General features: G+C 35.2%; 2 protein-coding genes across 2 annotated transcripts; both read right to left on the bottom strand.

The window, feature by feature from the left end:
• Positions 1-8,088: 8,088 nt before the first annotated feature.
• LOC149547590 (G-type lectin S-receptor-like serine/threonine-protein kinase SD2-2) lies at positions 8,089-16,264 on the bottom strand. The gene is made up of 4 exons (XM_089794155.1): positions 15,737-16,264; positions 8,883-8,939; positions 8,540-8,605; positions 8,089-8,157 (listed from the first exon to the last, which is right to left on the bottom strand). Exons 1-4 carry the CDS (start codon positions 16,262-16,264, stop codon positions 8,089-8,091), a joined length of 720 nt encoding a protein of 239 aa, XP_089650281.1.
• LOC149547589 (G-type lectin S-receptor-like serine/threonine-protein kinase At2g19130) lies at positions 16,265-17,962 on the bottom strand. The gene is made up of 3 exons (XM_089794154.1): positions 17,241-17,962; positions 16,822-17,137; positions 16,265-16,756 (listed from the first exon to the last, which is right to left on the bottom strand). Exons 1-3 carry the CDS (start codon positions 17,960-17,962, stop codon positions 16,265-16,267), a joined length of 1,530 nt encoding a protein of 509 aa, XP_089650280.1.
• Positions 17,963-18,104: the final 142 nt, after the last annotated feature.

Here is an 18,104-nt window from a genome sequence, read left to right as displayed (position 1 = left end):
CTCTCTCTCTCTCTCTCTCTCTCTCTCTCTCTCTCTCTCTCTCTCTCTCTCTCTCTCTCTCTCTCTCCCTCCCTCCTTCAATCTACCTTTGTGGAGTAGTAAACCAGAACTCGATCAGGTTTTGTATATCCTGATCAAGTTTTGTATAACCCAATTGGGTTATACAAAACTTGATCGAGTTATTTGTCCATATGTATAACACAATTAGAACTCAATAATCCAATTAGGTTATTTAAAACTATAAATAAAACAACATGTCAATGGTTATTATGTTGTTTCAGTCCAGTTTGGACCAGATTCTAGTGTTTTTCACATGTATTTGTATACTAGGTATGCAAGTGTAAGGTTTTTTGTGCTTGGAAATGCTAAATTTTATATTCTCAATTGCCAAAATATTATTTTATGTTAGTATCTTATGATTATGCATAAAATAATCATATTAGTATCTTATTGTTTATTTGAATGTTATTTTTTGTAGGTTAATTTATATCTACAATCATGGGAAGAACAAGAAAGGAATGATTGAAAAATGAGAGGTAGCAAAGGAAAAAATAAGGGAGCATATGAGGAGATTACATGAAGGTACGTCATCAAATGCCTCCAATGTAAGTGATGAAAATTTACCTATTCATATTGATGTTGAAAACATACCTAATTTGACAAATGAAAATGTTCAACACACCCCAATTGAAATTATTATAACAAATACAGTTACATCACTTGATGCCCCTAATGTGACATCTCAAGTTGAAATGATGAATGCACATGATGTAAGTAATGAAAATATAGAGCATGCATTTACATCAACATCTCCTAGAATAATTCGTAGAAAACCAAAGTTTCTAATTGACATTGATGAAAATATTTTGAAGCCAATGCATGATAAAATGTTAGAAAGAAATTGTAGTGTTAGATACAATTATCCAATTATGTGTTGTCTTTGATGTTACACAAATGTTATACTGGGTTATCTGTCAGCATTTATCGAGCTTGGTTGTTCTGCAAGATGATTTTCAATGTCTACCAAGCACTCTTAAACATTACCTTGCATAGATAGTGTCTACCGAGTTCACTCGGGCATCAAAGGATTTTGTTGCAGAAGTTTGTGTTTACTGAGCTCGCAAGGTTAGTAAAGAAAAGTTAGTGTTTACTGAGTTCACTCGGTCACCAAAGGATTCTACATGGTTCATAGTGTTAATCGAGCTTCTGATGGTTCACACAGGAAATCATTTCTAGAACAGTGTTTACCAAGCAGGGTCGACCAATGAAGGAATTTGTTAATTTGTGAATTAAGGCTTAATTGTTTTAAGTATTATTTCTAGCCAACTGTGGTAATGATTATTGGTGATTGTAACTTGTGAATGATCCGATTTGATAATCTGAATGGTATATATGAAAGGTCAAGTTGTGAATTCTAAGTGCGAAATAAATGTGAAAGTGAATGAATGAATGAGCGAGTATACAAGTGGATTGATTGTTTGTGAGAGCAAATTTTGAAGGATGGTCAAATATCCTTGAGGAGCAGCAAAGATATATTCGATAAGGAAGGATCTAGTAGAGCAAAATAGGAGATCTATAATCAACAATTTCGGTTGCATCTCATTCAGGTCATTTCATTGTTACTTTCTAATCATTGTAGCAGTGATTCCAAAATCTCTTAACAGAGTTGGTCTAATAGACATTTTGTAAATCCTCTAACAAGGTGACAGTTCTATTGAATTTTTCTAAAGACCTCTAACAAGGCCACACCTAACAGTGTGTTTTGTAACCTTTAACAGGGTTGGCTCCTAACAGGGCTCACTTCAGAAGAGTGAAAATCAGTAGCTAGTTACATTGGTGGTTTTTCCCATATTGGGTTTCTACATTAAATATGGTGTCTCATGTGTTCATGCTATTTCTTTTATGGTTGGAAGTTATTTTATGCATGTTAAGATCTGCTAAAGTTAACATTCACTACGTTTACTGAGTTATAGCATTTTTATGAATGTTTACAGAGTGACAGTAGTAAGTAGATTTATCAGACATCTAAGTGATTTGTGGATTTGTTTTTGTGGTAACTGATTCACACCCCGCCCCCCCTCAGTTACTCCATCTATATTTCCAATATGTAGGAGAATTGTTCAAAAGATTTTGAATAACTATTTTGAAAATTTAAATCGAAGTGGAAGATGCCAACTAATTGTTGAAATGGTTAAAAATCTGAAATTTAGAGAGACAATGAGAATTTTGGGGTTAAGAACATTTGAAAATAGTAGTGAAAGAACCATTTTTAGAAATATCTTTGATGCATACAAATCCATTGGTTCAAAAGCATGTACTAAAGATGCTGATATAGCTCAACAAGTCCTCACATCAACCACAATGGGAAAGGAAATGAGAAAAACTCGTATGGTAAGAAAAACAAGTAAAACATTAAGGATAAGTAGAACAATGTTAGTCAAAGCCTTAGTGAGGCAAGAGAAAATTGAGAATTCTAATGAGACTTCTTTTTATTCATTCCAAGGTAGACTCCCACATAAGGATAAAGTTACTGTTGATACACTAAGAACATTAATAGAATAATTTTGGCGTGACAATACAAGGGCTTCACCAAACCAAAAAAATGTTGTCAAAAGATGAATTGGAAAAAAAAACCATGAGCCACATGCAAATTTTTTTTGGATATGACTCAAACACAATTTTATGAAATGTTTCTTCAAAGATTTCCTCAAATTAAAATCAGCCAAAGGTTTTTTGAGATGACAAAATCATTCTACGTTAAGATAAATCATACATGCACTACATTTTGTTGTGAGGTTCATGTTGAGTTTTCTATGCATTATGATGTTTATTGTTATATATGTTGTACTTTGCATACTAACAAAATATGGAAGGAATGTGGTCTATAATTACCTCCTAAGTCACCAAGATAATTTATTACAAGTGTACTATGTAAATGAGGTGATGGGTTCATTTATTATAAGACCATGTGTTTGAAAGGTTTTTGCCCTCAATGTGGTGGTTTGCAAAATTTGCATAGATGCCTACATCTAGATAGCACACATGAAATTGGTAAGACACTAGTTTCTCTTGGAAAGTTAAAGATGGAAAAGAATTAAAGAGGTGTGAATTAGTGAGAAGTGATGTATGTGTAGTTGATTTTATGAAATTATTTCAAGAGAAAATAGTTTATGACTACATAGGTCATACACATAGAGCTAGATGGTTAGATGAGAAATTCAAGTTGTGTAAGGACACTTTTCCCTTGGGTACAATTGTGTTGGTTGTTGACTTTTCTGAAAACTATACACTAAAACCTCAAAATGAAGTGCAACCAATGTATTACAACTCTATACAAGTGTTAACTTTTGTACATATAACATTTATTCATGCACATGATAGTATAGAGGATGATAGAAAAATATTAAGAGAGTATCACTTCTATATCAGCGATGATCAAACTAATTCATTAGAGTTTGTACAAGGATGTTTTAGAGTTTTCTATGACAATTTGAGGGAAAGAGATGAAAGATACAATCAAGACATTATATGGTCAGACAATTGCATTACATAATTCAAGAATTCAAGGATGTTCTATTGGTTGAGTAGGATGCATGTGACAAGTGGAGTGCAACAATTTTGGAATTTCATTAAGGTAGGACATGGAAAGGGAGAGCATGATGGTGCTGGAACATGTGTGAAAAGAGTCCCTAGTAGAGAGGAATTAAAGTACGAAGGTGGTGCAATATTAGAAAATGTTGAAACAATTGGCCAATGGTGCAATTCTATGATGAGACTACGTAATATAGGTAAGCCTATGGTTTCTAGATATTTTTGGTTGATACATGAACCTAACATTGGAAATTTGCAAGGTCGTTGTACACTTATAGGATCAAGTGAGATGCATTCATTTCAAAGTTCAAATGCAACATCACTATCTATTCATACTAGAAAGCTTGCATACTTTTGCATCATTTATGGGATGAATATGAATCAAAAGAGTGGGTTGACCAATGGTCTTGTACACCTTTGCATCCAATTGATTCATATCAACTTCCTACAATACTACAACTCAACCAAGTTGAAGCATCAATAGATTTTGAGCATGTATTCGACCTAGTTGAACCAGGTACTAAGTTATCAATTTAACACCTGGTTAAAATAGATTACTTTCAATTTTTCCATTAACTTATCCTTCTATATAATGCAGGTCATGAATATGCAATTATTACATATGAGAATAATGATGAAGGAACAAATTGCTTTCTATGTTGGTGTATTGAGCCCAAAAAGAAACTGATAGCTACAGTCATTGATGGTGAGGATATTGAGTACCCAATAGGATCTGTCATTGTGATTGGCACACAGCTTAGAAGGTAGTATATTTTTTTCCCTACCATGAATATCTATTTAAGTCAATTTCTCATGTATAATGTATTGAAATTTTGACTTTAAATTATCTTTACAATTAAAAGTAGGTACCCCATCAAGAAATCTACCACATGATTATTTGAGAATTTTGAGGCACACAAACATATTCTTCATTAATCTAACCTTATTGTTGCAACAAATATTCAATTGATACCATATCATGGTAGACCTCTTAACAAGAAGTTGTGGAAAGTATGTGAATCTGATCACGAGGCAATACTTGATACAATAAGGGTTAGAGTTGATTCAAAAGGTTCCCTTGATTGATTGTGTGCGATATAGCTGAATCATTCTACATATGGTAGAATAATTTTGAAAATTTTATATATATGTTATGTGAAATGTTGCAACTTTGCAATAGTGTGCATGTGTAGATGCCAAGTTTTGTATATAAAAAAGAGAAGACATGTAACATGCACATATTTGTATGCCATATTTTGTATAAAAATCTGATAAGAGATGTCACATGTGCATATTTAGATGTCAAAATTTGTATATAAAAAAGAAAAAACATGTAACGTATGCATATTTTTATGCCATATATTCTTTTTTGTGGGTTCGATGATATCCTTAAGAACATATTTAATTATCTTCAACTTATATGGGTTTAGATGGTTGTCCTCTTGTATTTTTCTTAAAAATTTCCCAAAACACCAAGAAAATAAATTATAGATTTGGATACCCATTTGGCTTCTCTACAACATATGAAAAACTTGGATGGGTTATTTTGGACCTTGTCCTTGCTGCCACACTATGTCGCCCCTTTTTAGGCTTGAAATAACCCTTTGATTAGCACAAGGCATGATGATGATATCATCATGAGGTCAATAGGGTCCATGAAGAGCTAGGGTTAGGTTTTTACCATAGGTAAGGTTTTTGATTAAGTTTAAGGTAGGGTCAATTTACAACTTTTTCAAAAAATTGCAAAAGTTGCTCAAGCAAGTTTTTGAGCAACTTTGTAACTTTTGAGCAATTTTTACTCTTGACATCTTTTGGTCAAGTGGGTCCATCTAGGACTATTATAGGACCCTAGTTAAGATTCCTAGGATGTATTAAGTAACCTAATACCTTAGTTTCCCATCCCTAACAACTTTTAACCTATTCAACAACTTTTGGCTCATTGAGCAACTTTTGACCAACTTAGGACCTAATTAGCAATTTTGGCTTTTCCTAACAATCAACGATTGCTACATTATCTTGGCTTTGTTAGGTTTAGGCGAGGACAAATCTCATTTCAGCCATAAAATCCCTCTAACAGTATTGACTACACTGAACGAAAGCGTCCCTAAGGGTCTCTAAGCACCATCGAGCTGTGATCTTTGATCAGACATTTCTTTGGGCACATGCAAGGTATTTATGAACTATCAGGTGCTATAGGATTGTGTTATCTAGGCCCACAACAACCTATCTTAGTTTTTAGAGATTCAACTTTGTTTGGATTTGGCACCTGTATCTTGCTTATTACCAAAAGTTGCAATGTTGCTTAGTTAAAATGAGCAAGGTTATGTATATTTCAAATAGTTTGTCCTAAGATCAAAATGTCTACTCTTTTAGCTCAAATTTTTTAGGTTTATCTTAGGACCAACCTCATTTTAGCCACAACATCGATCCGACGGTATCAACTACATTGAACAGAAGCATCCCTAAGGGGCTTTAAGCACCATCAGGTAGTGATCTTTGATCAGGCATTTCTCTAAGCTTGTGAAAGGTATTAACAAACTCTTAGGTGCTATAGGATTATGATATCTAGGCCCACAACAACCTATCTCATTTTGTAGAGATTCAACTTTGTTTGGATTTGACACCTATATCTCGCCTATTGCTAAAAGTTGCAATGTCGCTTAGTTAAAATGAACAAACTTGTGTATATTTCAAACCATTGGTCCTAGGATCAAATCATCTTCTCCAATAGCTTAGTTTTGTTGGGTTTATCTTAGGACCAACCTCATTTCATCCACAACATCCCTCCGATGGTATTGACCACACTAAACAAAAGTGTCCCTAAGGGTCTCTAAGCAACATCAGGATGCGATCTTTGGTTGAGCATTTCTTTGAGCTTGTGCAAGGTATCAATGAACTATTAGGTGATATATGATAATGTTATCTAGGCCCACAATAACCTATCTCATTTTTTAGAGATTTGACTTTGTTTGGATTTATCACCCATATCTTGCCTATTGCCAAAAGTTGTAATGTTGCTTAGTTAAAATGAGCAAGGTTGTGTATATTTCGAACCATTGGTCCTAGGATCAAATCCTTTGCCTTGTTATCTCTAGTTGGTCAGGTTTAGCCTAGGACCAATCTTGTTTTAGCCACACTGTCCCTCCGACGATATCAACCACATTGAATAGAAGAACCTGTAAGGGTCTCTCAGCACCATCGGGTTGCGATCTTTGATCAGACATTTGTCTAGGCTCATGCAAGGTATTGATGAATTGTCAAGTTCTACAAGATTGCATTACCTAGGCCCACAACAACCTATATCAGTTTTTAGAGATTTGACTTTATTTGGATTTGGCACCTGTATCTCACCTATTGCCAAAAGTTGCAATGTTGCTCAGTTAAAAAAAGGGCAAGGTTGTGTATATTTCAAACCGTTTGGTCCAGGATCGAATCATCTACTCTATTAGCTTTGGTTGGTCGGGTTTAGCCTAAGACTAACCTCATTTAAAGCCATAGTATCCCTCCAATGGTATCGACCACACTGAATGGAAGTGTCCCTAAGGGTCTCTATGTACTATCAGGTTGCGATCTTTGACACAAATATAACAATCATGACATATTTTTACTTTTCATGTCTTATTACATCAAAACAAGTGACATATGATTACATATTATAATGAATTTGATAAACATGTTACATTTTCTATATAAAATAATGAACGTTCATCTATTTCATTAATTGCAAGGTGATATATAAGTTTATGTGCACACATTGAACAAGTTGGATGGAAATCCAAGTTTAATGTATATCAAAATGAACAAATATATTATGTCAAATCAATCATATAGTCACAAAAAGATGTTATGTCTCATCGGTACAATACAAAAGTTGAATACCCAACAAATGCCGAATATGTACATTAGAACTATCAAATATGCATAATACAAATATCAAATATATACAATAAAAAAGTTGAATACCCGATAAATGCCGAATGTGTAAAATATAAATGTCAAATGTGCATAATACAAATCTTGAATATATACAATACAAAAGTCAAATATATGTCAATGTCATATGATGACCACAACTACATTTGTATATCACTATCAATATCTATGACTATGTGGAATCATCAAAATTGAGTGCCTTTGATGCAGTTTGTGGCTTACCAAGTGTCTACAAAATAAAAATAAAAATACACTATCAAATATCTTATCTAAAAGTAATATGAAAATAACTAGAACTGGGTTCTAAATTGTGGATAGTTGAGTTGTTCATTACCTCATCCCTTTGTTCCATAGTTGGACTGAATGATAGTGGTAATGAGATCCTTCATCGATGGGTGGGACGCCTCACAAAATGATGAGGTAGAGTGACGATGGGAGACACAACTACTAATGAATCAATGCTCATGGGAGGCACAACCTCTATTATAAGCGATAAAATGTTAGTATTATAGAGTGGCATTAGGGATTGCAAATAGAGTTAAAAAACAAAAAATGCATTGCAGCCTAAGCTAGATCTCTAGTGCTAGCAAGAGGTACAAGCACAGATGAATCAATGCTACTATTAGGAACAACCTATATGGTAAGCATTCAAATGTTAGAATTGTATAGTAGGCATTAGGGATTTCTATCACACACACAAGTAATTTAAATTGAGATCACAAAAGGGCTTAAACTAAGACTCTACATACATACGTCCGGCCTCTATTATGTTTGACCTCGTCTTTGACGGTCGGGACTCCTAACAAAATGAAATGGGAAAGGATTTGCACAAAGTCTCAAAGACCATTGTAATAGGTAAAAAAATATAACACATGTTAATAAGAAAAATTGTTGATAATTATTATAAAACTGAAAAAAAAAAATGTACTCATTTGTAAATGCAACTGTTTAATATGTATAGAATAAATGCATACTCTAACCTAAAATTTATGAGAAGGAAAAAATAATTTTTTACCTCTTCCATTGCCTTAACATTGACAGTCTTATGAGCAATCATCAACTGTACAAAACCAAATTGTTTCTACATATATTCAACAAACAAGTCAACATGTATTCATCAATATTGACTATATGTATATACATTCATTCTTATTAAATTTAAAGATATAAACTTGACTTGTATTTAATAATTTTTTGTTTTGTTTTGGTGTTCTTGCTGATTTCTTTCCCTTTCCTCCAGACCTCGAGCTATGTGGAGTACCCTAAAGAAGAAACACATATAACATAAGAGGAATCAATAAGACACATCATGAGTTCAACTCAAATTGTAAACATGATAGGCATGCAAGTTGTAATACCACATAGCTCTCAAGGACAAAGTTAATGGCAGGAAGCGATTTAGCCCCCGACAAGCCCTATAAAATAGTAAAGAGTATTGTTATAAATATGAGATAATATTGTAAATGACAAGAAGGAAAAATAACAACAAGAAGATCATAGGAGGGAAAGAAAAAAAAGGACTTGAAGGATGATATTGGAAGGATAGTAAAAGGCCTAGAAATTGAAAACAAAAAGACCGAGAAGGAAAAGAGAGATGTGAATGAACTTTTGGCACCTTGTCAAGAAATAAAAGTGGAGATTCATGATCTCCACACTCCCGCAAGACACCCTACGTGATATGGAGGTTATTTGATGCAGATGGGTATATAGAGGATGAGCTCACATGAGGTTCATTAGATGGAGTCTGGGTATGCTAATAGCAAGATATGTGGATGGGAATTGGATGGATTTGATGAATTTGGGAGTGTTTCAATGATGGTAGGAGATGGAAAGGTATTATTGTACTTTTAAGAATACCAATTAAGAAATAACATTTCAAATCCAATGTATTATTGTACTTTTAAGAATATTTAAAAACCTTCACCTTAGGTGTTCTTGCTCCTAGCCTCGTACCTCTAGCAGAATTAGTACTATGCGGTGTTCTCATACCACTTAATGCACCATGCATTACATATTGTTTGAACATATCAATCTAAAGTGCTCTATAAAATTAAAAAAAAAATACTTTTGCGATATTTCTAGGTGATTAAATAATATCATGTCAAAACTCACGAGGTTCATTAGATGGGATTTTGGTAATGCTAGGTGCAAGAGATGTGGATGGGAATTGGATGTATTAAAGAATGAGAGGGTTTCAAAGATGGTAGGACATGGAAGAGGATCTATAAGTGGGTTTTTAGTGTCATACCAATTAAGAAACAATATTTTAAAGCCAATGTATTATTGTAATTTTAAGAATATTTAAAAAACTTTACCTCGGGTGTTCTTGCTCCTAGCCTCACACCTCTAGTAGAACAAGTACTCTGTGGTGTTCTCGTACTGCTTGCTACAACTTGCATTGCATATTGTTCACATATCAATGTAGAGTGATCTATAAAATATTTTTTATTTAACTTTTACGATATTTAGGTGATTAAATAATATCATCTCAAAACTCAAACAAACAAACATATAAACCTAGGTCCCTTGTCCACTGAAGAGCATTGTCATAAAATCATCAATGCTCGTGTGAAATCCCCATATCTGTATGAATAAAAAGCATGCCCACAATGTATACATGGATGAGATGACACTCCATCCTAAGATGCATCCATATCTATCCCATCGCACATGTGCTGACAGCTAAAAAAAAAATGTTGATTGGGCCTCAAAGACTGTAATGATGCATGTGATGATGATTTAGGTGACACAAGTGAGGATGACATTGGTGGTGCAGGTAACACATGTGGAGATGACACTAGTGGTGTAGGTGGCACAAGTGGAAATGACACTAGTGGTGGAGGTGATGTTGATGGAGCTATCATAGGCTGTGATGACCAAGGTGCCATAGTTGATGATGATGGAGCTATCACATGTTGTGATGAACCTAGTACCATAGGTGATAATGATGGATTTGTCACATTCCTTGATGACCCTAAAGGTGCATCTGATGATGGTCAGGGTGCCATAGGTGAAGGAAAACCACCTAACTGTGAGCCATGTTGAATGATAACATCTGTTAATGATGCAACCACATGAAGAGTTTGTAAATCAATAGACTCCTTTACAATTGATGGAAGTACAACATGAGGCATGGTTTTTCATGTTGTACATCTCCTTTCATGTTGTGTTACCACCTTGTGAGCCCAGGTCTATCTTGAACATAGCCTTTCCCTCTACCTTTGAATTGACGGATGTAAAAGTAATTTGGCTTCTCGCCAAGGATGAACTCACAATATAGCTTTCTCAAAAAATTTAGAGGCACATCATAAATATTACATGCTGGTAGTACAAATTCCATATACCACCTATCCCAAAAATATGATCTAATCCTAGCATGAGTGCACTAATGAATAGGAATTTTTTCGGTTGTGTGTAATAGGGAGTTGCTTGATATAGGATTAGTGAAAAGAGAACATATGGTACCTTTCTTTATGTCTTTATCTTTCACTTCTTGATATGATAACCCATTGGCATAAAATGTAGGACACCTATCCCTCCATGTACCCCATTTCGTAATCTCTCTAGACACATCATTTGCATTTCGGACCATTTGTTCAAGTGTATTCAATAGGGTTGGGTTGTGATCAAGTGTAGATGACCGCAACCTATTGACCATTTGGATAATGTTAGTTCTATTTTGTGAGAGGGGTTTTATGAGGTCCTCTTGTGTAGTAGTTAAATGATGTAATTGTATCTGCGGAGGGTTTATAGGAGATGGCAGTTATTGAACGGGTACATTGAGTGGAGAGTTTTGTGGTTGTGTCACTATAGGTGGAGGGTTTTGTGGTTGTGTCACAATGGGGGGAGTGTTTTGTGGTTGTGTTGTGATGGGTGGAGGGTTTGATTGTGTACGAGGTGGTCTTTCTTCTCTTCCTCATTTTCTTGGATTCCTTGATGCATCTATATTAAAAAAAATTAAAAACAATTACAAAACTTATAAATTACAAAACTAAATTATAAAATTTGATTAAAAAAAAATATAAACGACAAATAGAATGAAGACTTACCTTGTTTGTGGGGCACTATGGATGGAAATGCAATAAAAAATTATCTTTTTTGGTAAATCCAATCGGGTTTTGCTGGCCTCCTTTCAAATTCATGTTGTTGCTGTCGTTTGAGGGTATAAAAATGCCCTCAAATGCAAACATTAGTAAAAATATATAGTTTACAAAGCCTGATCAATTTTTGTAAAGTATAATGACTAGGCTTAGATACCAAGCCTAGTTGACATTTCACTTTTCAAATAACCTGATCGGACTTTCAAAAACTTGATTGAGTTATTGAAAATTTTGACTTTTTTTTTAGGGTGTCCACTTTTTGTACACCATCTTGGTGTACTTACCTGGGGATGGGGTGGATAGTTCATCTTAGAATGATCTTTCTTTGGTAGATGATATTGTTGTTGTCTTTGATGATACATATGTTGTCTCTAAGGCAGCTTTGGTTCAGAATGTTAAAGTTGTCCCTTCTTTTGTTGCTGACTCTGTCTAGAACATTGTTGTCGGTGTTGATTCAACTATCTTTTTTCCTTTTGTTTTGGGTATTGAGGCTCATATTTCTTTTGTAAGGGTATTGGGGGTTAGTAGTGCTACTACCCCTTCCCCCCATGGATACTCTTGTGGTCTACCTTGGTTCTTCAAGTTTATCTCTGGATTGGCAAATGGTTGCTTATAAGGTGGAGGATGGATGGACAATAGTTAAAGGAAAAAAAATTCAAATCCTCCAAACCTTCATTTGATATGTCTTTACATTCTCAAAAGACTAGACCAAAATGTAAGTCTTGATGGTCTTTTGTTTTTTTTTCGGGCTAGTTGTTTAGCCCTCTTGTTGGGAACTATATTGTGTTGCTCTAGTTTTTCAGATGGTGATCCACAGTTGTATTAGGATCCTTTATTGATATATATTTCTTGTCTCTTTTTACAAAGTTTTGGGTCCTTTCAAAACCTATTTTTACTTAATCTTGAAACAAGCTTCATGTTTAGTCTCTCTATTTTTAAATTGGTGTTCTATTTTTCTAATAGCAATACTTAATAAAAAAAACTCACATAAAGATGTTAAAAAACAATAGCAATCATCACTTAAATAAAATATTCCTAAACAAGGTTCTCTCAAAGATCTCTAATATATGGTATGAAGTATTTCACTTCTACATTGGTTTCTTAAAAGATAATTTTCATAGTGACATGAGCTCTATTGCTAGGAATGATTACTTTATAAACCTTGCCAAAACCTCCAAACCCTAAGGTTTTCCTCTCTCCAAACCTTTGAGTTGCAATAACTAAATCATTATATCTAATTCAATGAGGTTGATACTCCACCTCACACTCTTCAATTAGGGCATTTATGTTGATGCAAAACATCATGTTACTACCACACATCATGTTATTTAAATTGTATTGTGTGTTATTGCAGCATGGTGCAATTGAATTTCCTAGTTCATGAACAAGGGAGTTCCTTGGTTGCATACTCCCACATCTTCCTTCTGAACCACTCATATCAATGGGTATCAACCCATGATTTGTCACTATTTGGAATTAAGTTGGAGACAATTCATTTTGTAGTCCCATGTTAGCAAAATGTCATACTCAATTTCTAGGTTCAAAGGCAAAATCCAAGAGAGATTTTGTTCACTATGAGCATTGTAATCATCACTTGTATTCTTTGTAGTTTTCTATCAAAATCTATAATTAAAAATTCTTTAGCCATCATCTTAACTTCTTCATATCCTTCAAATTTTCATGTCAAACTCATCATCTTCCACATTTTGAAGGTGAATCAAACTAATTCAAAGGTCTCTCACTTACAAATTGCTTGTGAAATCCCATTCTTCACTCTCTTTGACCTCTTTCTTCTTCAAAAGAAAAAATCAACTAATTATGTGCTTTCTCATCTCCAATATGAGCAAAAAATTGGGCCTATTAACCCTCTTCTTGGTCGATATACATGCCTCTCCTTTCTGCCTCCACCATAAATTTATGTTTGATTGCTTGTTTACAAACTAAATTCCCCTCAACTTGGGAGGAAGACTCCACAATAATTTCAACTTTATCTCTGACAACACATTCTCTAAATCTCATTCATCCTTAGAAGCATAAACTATCTCTTCCTTCTACATAGAAAAAATAAGCCTGAAACTTATCTCACACTTGGCCATCTCTTCTTCTAAATATATGTCATAGTTGCATGTTCACTGGGGTAAGAAATACACCCAACATTGCCCATTTCTTTAGGTGAGTCTTTCTCTTTTTTCAAACTATCCCACCTATGTATAGGACATTTCTTTTCAACTTTCACATACTACACATCTCTTTTCTAAATTGCCAAGAAATTTGTCAATGTTAGAATTAACTTCATTTTCTTCCATATATGCTCAATCTCACAAGGCTTTGATACTAAGTGTAAATTTAAAATAAGAAAAGAAACAAATATAAAAAGGGGGAAAAGAACATGGACACAATTTTACAATGACTCAACAATTGCCTACATCCACTCTTAAGTAGGGAATCACTTTATCATTCAAAATATATGATACACTACATACATAGATTGCATCTAGTAATTTATATTAGCTCTTCAATACAAAGAGATGATGGGGGGTGGGGTGTGTGAATGTATGTTCATGTGACCATTGGACATTACATCCCAACATGTGAGGCATATACTTCTCACTATTCACCGAGGATCAAAATATATGGGGTGAGGAATGTCATTTAAGTTTTCTTGAAACCAATTAAATTCTTGTCTACTCTTTATTGAGGTTTTAAGAGATTTGAAAGTGTGTAACACTAACAAAAAATATAGAGAACCACTTATAAAATTGATGTACATTAAAATTTTCTATTTCTATATGAAAATTCATATCACAATCTAACTTCAATTTTCAATTGATGTTAAAGTTGAATAGTACATTGAATAATGTTCTTGTGTACAAAGTTGTTGTAATTGAAAGATTTTTAATAGCACACCATTTTCAAATATAAATTGCTCTCCCCCCCTCATACACATAGATAATGAAATATAAATTAAAAAAAGATAGAAAAGAAAATAGAACATTAGACCACTAGTTTTTAAGCTTACATTTAGAAGTTTATGCAATTTTAAATCTTTAAATTCTCATATTGGATGATGAATATGTAAAATGTTTCCTCACTACTTTAATAAAATTGGAAATGATCAACACTATACTGAGCACAATCTTAGAATGTAGACACATGATTTTCACATTCTATAGTATTGTTGTATTTATTATTTTATTGTTAGTATATAAAGATATGAATATCAAATTTTGATTCTATTTTTAAAAATCTGCATGAAAAAACAGATCCTTATATTAGAATGCATATTTATAGATTCAAATATGTACAAAAATTGAATCTACACTTCAAATAATACTCAATATCTTAACGAAGGCCCCATAAAATTATTATTTTATTTCTTCTAAATAAAATAATAATATTCACTACATTGTTTGTATACGAAGAACATTAATTTAAATTCTTCAAATTCAACACCTTCTATGTACCTACAAATTTTGTAGACTCTATCATGAAATAAATGTCTCTTGACTTACCTCGTTCATCTTGACTACAAAATAGATTTTATCATTAAAAATTAAATGACTTTTGACTTAGATCTTCCATCTTTGTCCGACACGTGAAATGAAAAGAGCATTAGAAGGACTCTGTTTAAGCTTGACCAAGCACTCCACAATTCAAACAATACAATCACTTTCGCTACCCCTGCTACTGTTCTCGCGGTTGACTCGTCGGTTAACCTCTATCTTACCTTAGGCCCTGTTTGGTTGCTGGAAGATGAGGGCCAAAACCGGGTTATCAGGAGTAAAACCAGGTTTTGCAAAAAAACTTTGGTGTTTGGTTGGTTAAAATCATAACCTGGTTTTCAATTTCATCTTCCAATTTTGGTCGAAAATTGGAAGAAGTTTCTTCCAACAAAAAGGTGGAATTCGAAATTAAAACCAGGTTTTGAATTTTATGACAGTTTTTTTAATAATATTGTGGGGTCCACGGTATATTCATCTTCTGTGTCAACCAAACGGACCATTGGCTTTCCAAACCACAAAACCAGGTTTTCGAAAACCATTGGCTTTCCAAACCACTTGTGCCATGTTTGGCCTCGCATTCTCCTCATTTTGAATGCATAACAAACTTACCAGTGCAGCTCTTCTCACCTCTTCCACATTTGCATCACTTGAAATCCTTTTGTCCACAATATTTATCACGTTCCTCTGACAAATTTGCTCTTCGGCCCAGGCTGGAAGGTAATACCTACTCGATTCTTTCACAGTGAAGTCCAGATTTCTTCGGCCTGAAATGATTTCCAAGAGAGTCATGCCAAAACTGTAGACATCCACTTTGGGAGTAATTGGAAGGCCAGAGATCCACTCAGGAGCCAAGTATCCTCGCGTTCCTCTCGTAGTCGTCAACACTTTGCTGAAATTTCTGCCCACAAGCTCGGCTAAGCCGAAGTCCCCCAACTTTGGAATAAATTCATCATCTAACAGAATGTTTTCGGGCTTTATCTCGCCGTGAATGATGCGATCGCTGCATTGTTCATGGAGATAAAGTAATCCTCTTGCAGTACCTAACCCGATCTCAAATCGAGTTCTCCAATCCAGTATTTTCGGTTGGCGTTTGGAATTATTGATGAAAGAGAAAGAATTTAGTGAGCCGTTGACCATTTATTCATAAACCAGTAATCTACGTGATCCTTGTGCACAAAATCCACGAAGCCTCACCAGGTTCTTATGATTTATTATTCCAACAGAGCTGATTTCAGCTCGGAATTGCTTTTCGGATTGTTTGGAACCCTCAAGTTTCTTGACGGCTACAAGCGTGCCGTCTGTTAGAGTTCCTTTGAACACTGAGCCGAATCCACCACTTCCCAACTTGTATCTGAAATTCCTGGTTGCGGTCTTCAATTCCTCGTAACTGAACGTTCTGAGCAATGCATCCGGTAAATCTACACAACTTTGGGTCGATCTTGACCGACGCCTCCGCCACGCTAGAATTATGAAGACTAAACCAATGAAAAGTAGCAGTCCTGAAACTACTGAAAATACAACAATTTCAACAATTCGGAAGAGCGATATAGCAGATCCTACTAATATGGAATCTTCCGTAATTGAATCGTGCGGTGACGGCGTTGAATCGTCGTCGCCCACACGAAGCCCCTAGAAGTCTGACTGTAATTGAACCAATGTGTCCGATAAATCGTCTGTAGTAGACCAGATCTGACAGTGCCCGGAGGGCTTGAAATTATACGCAACGCAGGTGCAGTGGCCGAAACAAACTTCCTGACAAGCATCCCATGCCACTGCAGGGTATGAATGATTAGCTTTGCCCGGTACCCAGATAGAATTACCAGGGTATGCCAAACTGTAAGCGCTCCTGATTGAGGAAATGCAGTTGAGAGTGCTGTGGAAAACACATCCGCTAGACCACCACTCGTGCAAAGACCAGGCGCGAGGGTCTCTGGGCCTCCAGCCCTATGCACAGATGCAGGGATCATCTCCTCCTTGGCAGATTCCATATGACCCGCACAGCCCATGCACCTCACATGCAGAAGGTTCATCCGTCTCTACCTTGTACTGATCGAAATAATATTCCACTCCAAAGACTCCGTATTGTCTTAGGGAGAAACCTAAGAAGACATACTCCCTGGGCGTATATGTGAGATAGAAGCCAGAGCTTGTATTTTCAACACTGAATTTGACGTTGCTGAACAATGAATACTCTGATGAACTCCCATTGGAGTCCCACTGGACTCTCCAGTACTCTGCTGTGTTGTTCGAGAGTAGCACAAATTGATTGTTTCCAGATGGATCGATCTGAAGGGAGAAAATCCCGGGAGCCGGATCCAAAGGATTTTTCCATGAAACCAAGCTTTGGCCCGTGCCAAACTTCATCCCGGGTAACGAGGTATTTCCCGGGTGGTCGAAGCTCTGCCAAACTGTTTCTGATTTATTGCTGCCTCCCAGTAGCAAGAAATTACCAGAATCTGATATCACAGCATTAGACGCTGCCTTCCTCCCATTAACCGACCAAACCGGCGCACCATTTTGATCAAAGAGTCCAAGGTAACCGTCTGTCGACAGCCTCAACACACCCGTCATGTTTTTCACCGGTGTCTCCCTGTTTGTCACCCAAACTACTGTCTTGCTTGGGACATTCCAGATAGAAATATAGGAGTTGTTCGTTCCACTGGGGCTGAAGAATCCCAGTTCAAAATTGCCATTGCTTGAAACTATACTCTCATGTTCCGTTAGCGAGGTGCCCAAGGAAAGTGTGTCTGACAGTGCCACAGAATTACATTCCTTTGGCACAAGCACTATTCCAAAAGCAAAGAGTGCATAAGCTAATTGATCCTTCCTCGCCATTTTCACACTTTTGCAATTTTAGTAGTGCAGAGTGTAGACACCTAAATTTGATTACACTATTTTAGTAATCTTATTTAGTTATCTAAAAAGGCATTATTAATTAAATTTTTATTTAATTAATTCTTTGTCATCCTCTAGTTGA

Source organism: Cupressus sempervirens, chromosome 7, assembly GCF_028749045.1.
Source record: "Cupressus sempervirens isolate cs-2001-9-10 chromosome 7, ASM2874904v1, whole genome shotgun sequence".
NCBI lineage: Eukaryota > Viridiplantae > Streptophyta > Pinopsida > Cupressales > Cupressaceae > Cupressus > Cupressus sempervirens.
This window is presented reverse-complemented; position numbering and strand designations above follow the sequence as displayed.

Coding starts and splice junctions, on each gene's coding strand:
- LOC149547590 (XM_089794155.1), bottom strand. CDS start 16,264: ATGGTCAACGGCTCACTAAATTCTTTCTCTTTCATCAATAATTCCAAA. Junction 8,606..8,882: donor TTGTCCTTGAGAGCTATGTG/GTATTACAACTT, acceptor GAATATATGTAG/AAACAATTTGGTTTTGTACA. Junction 8,158..8,539: donor ATGTTAAGGCAATGGAAGAG/GTAAAAAATTAT, acceptor CTTACCATATAG/GTTGTTCCTAATAGTAGCAT.
- LOC149547589 (XM_089794154.1), bottom strand. CDS start 17,962: ATGGCGAGGAAGGATCAATTAGCTTATGCACTCTTTGCTTTTGGAATA. Junction 17,138..17,240: donor CTCACATATACGCCCAGGGA/GTATGTCTTCTT, acceptor TCTGCATGTGAG/GTGCATGGGCTGTGCGGGTC. Junction 16,757..16,821: donor TTTCAAGCCCTCCGGGCACT/GTCAGATCTGGT, acceptor TCAGACTTCTAG/GGGCTTCGTGTGGGCGACGA.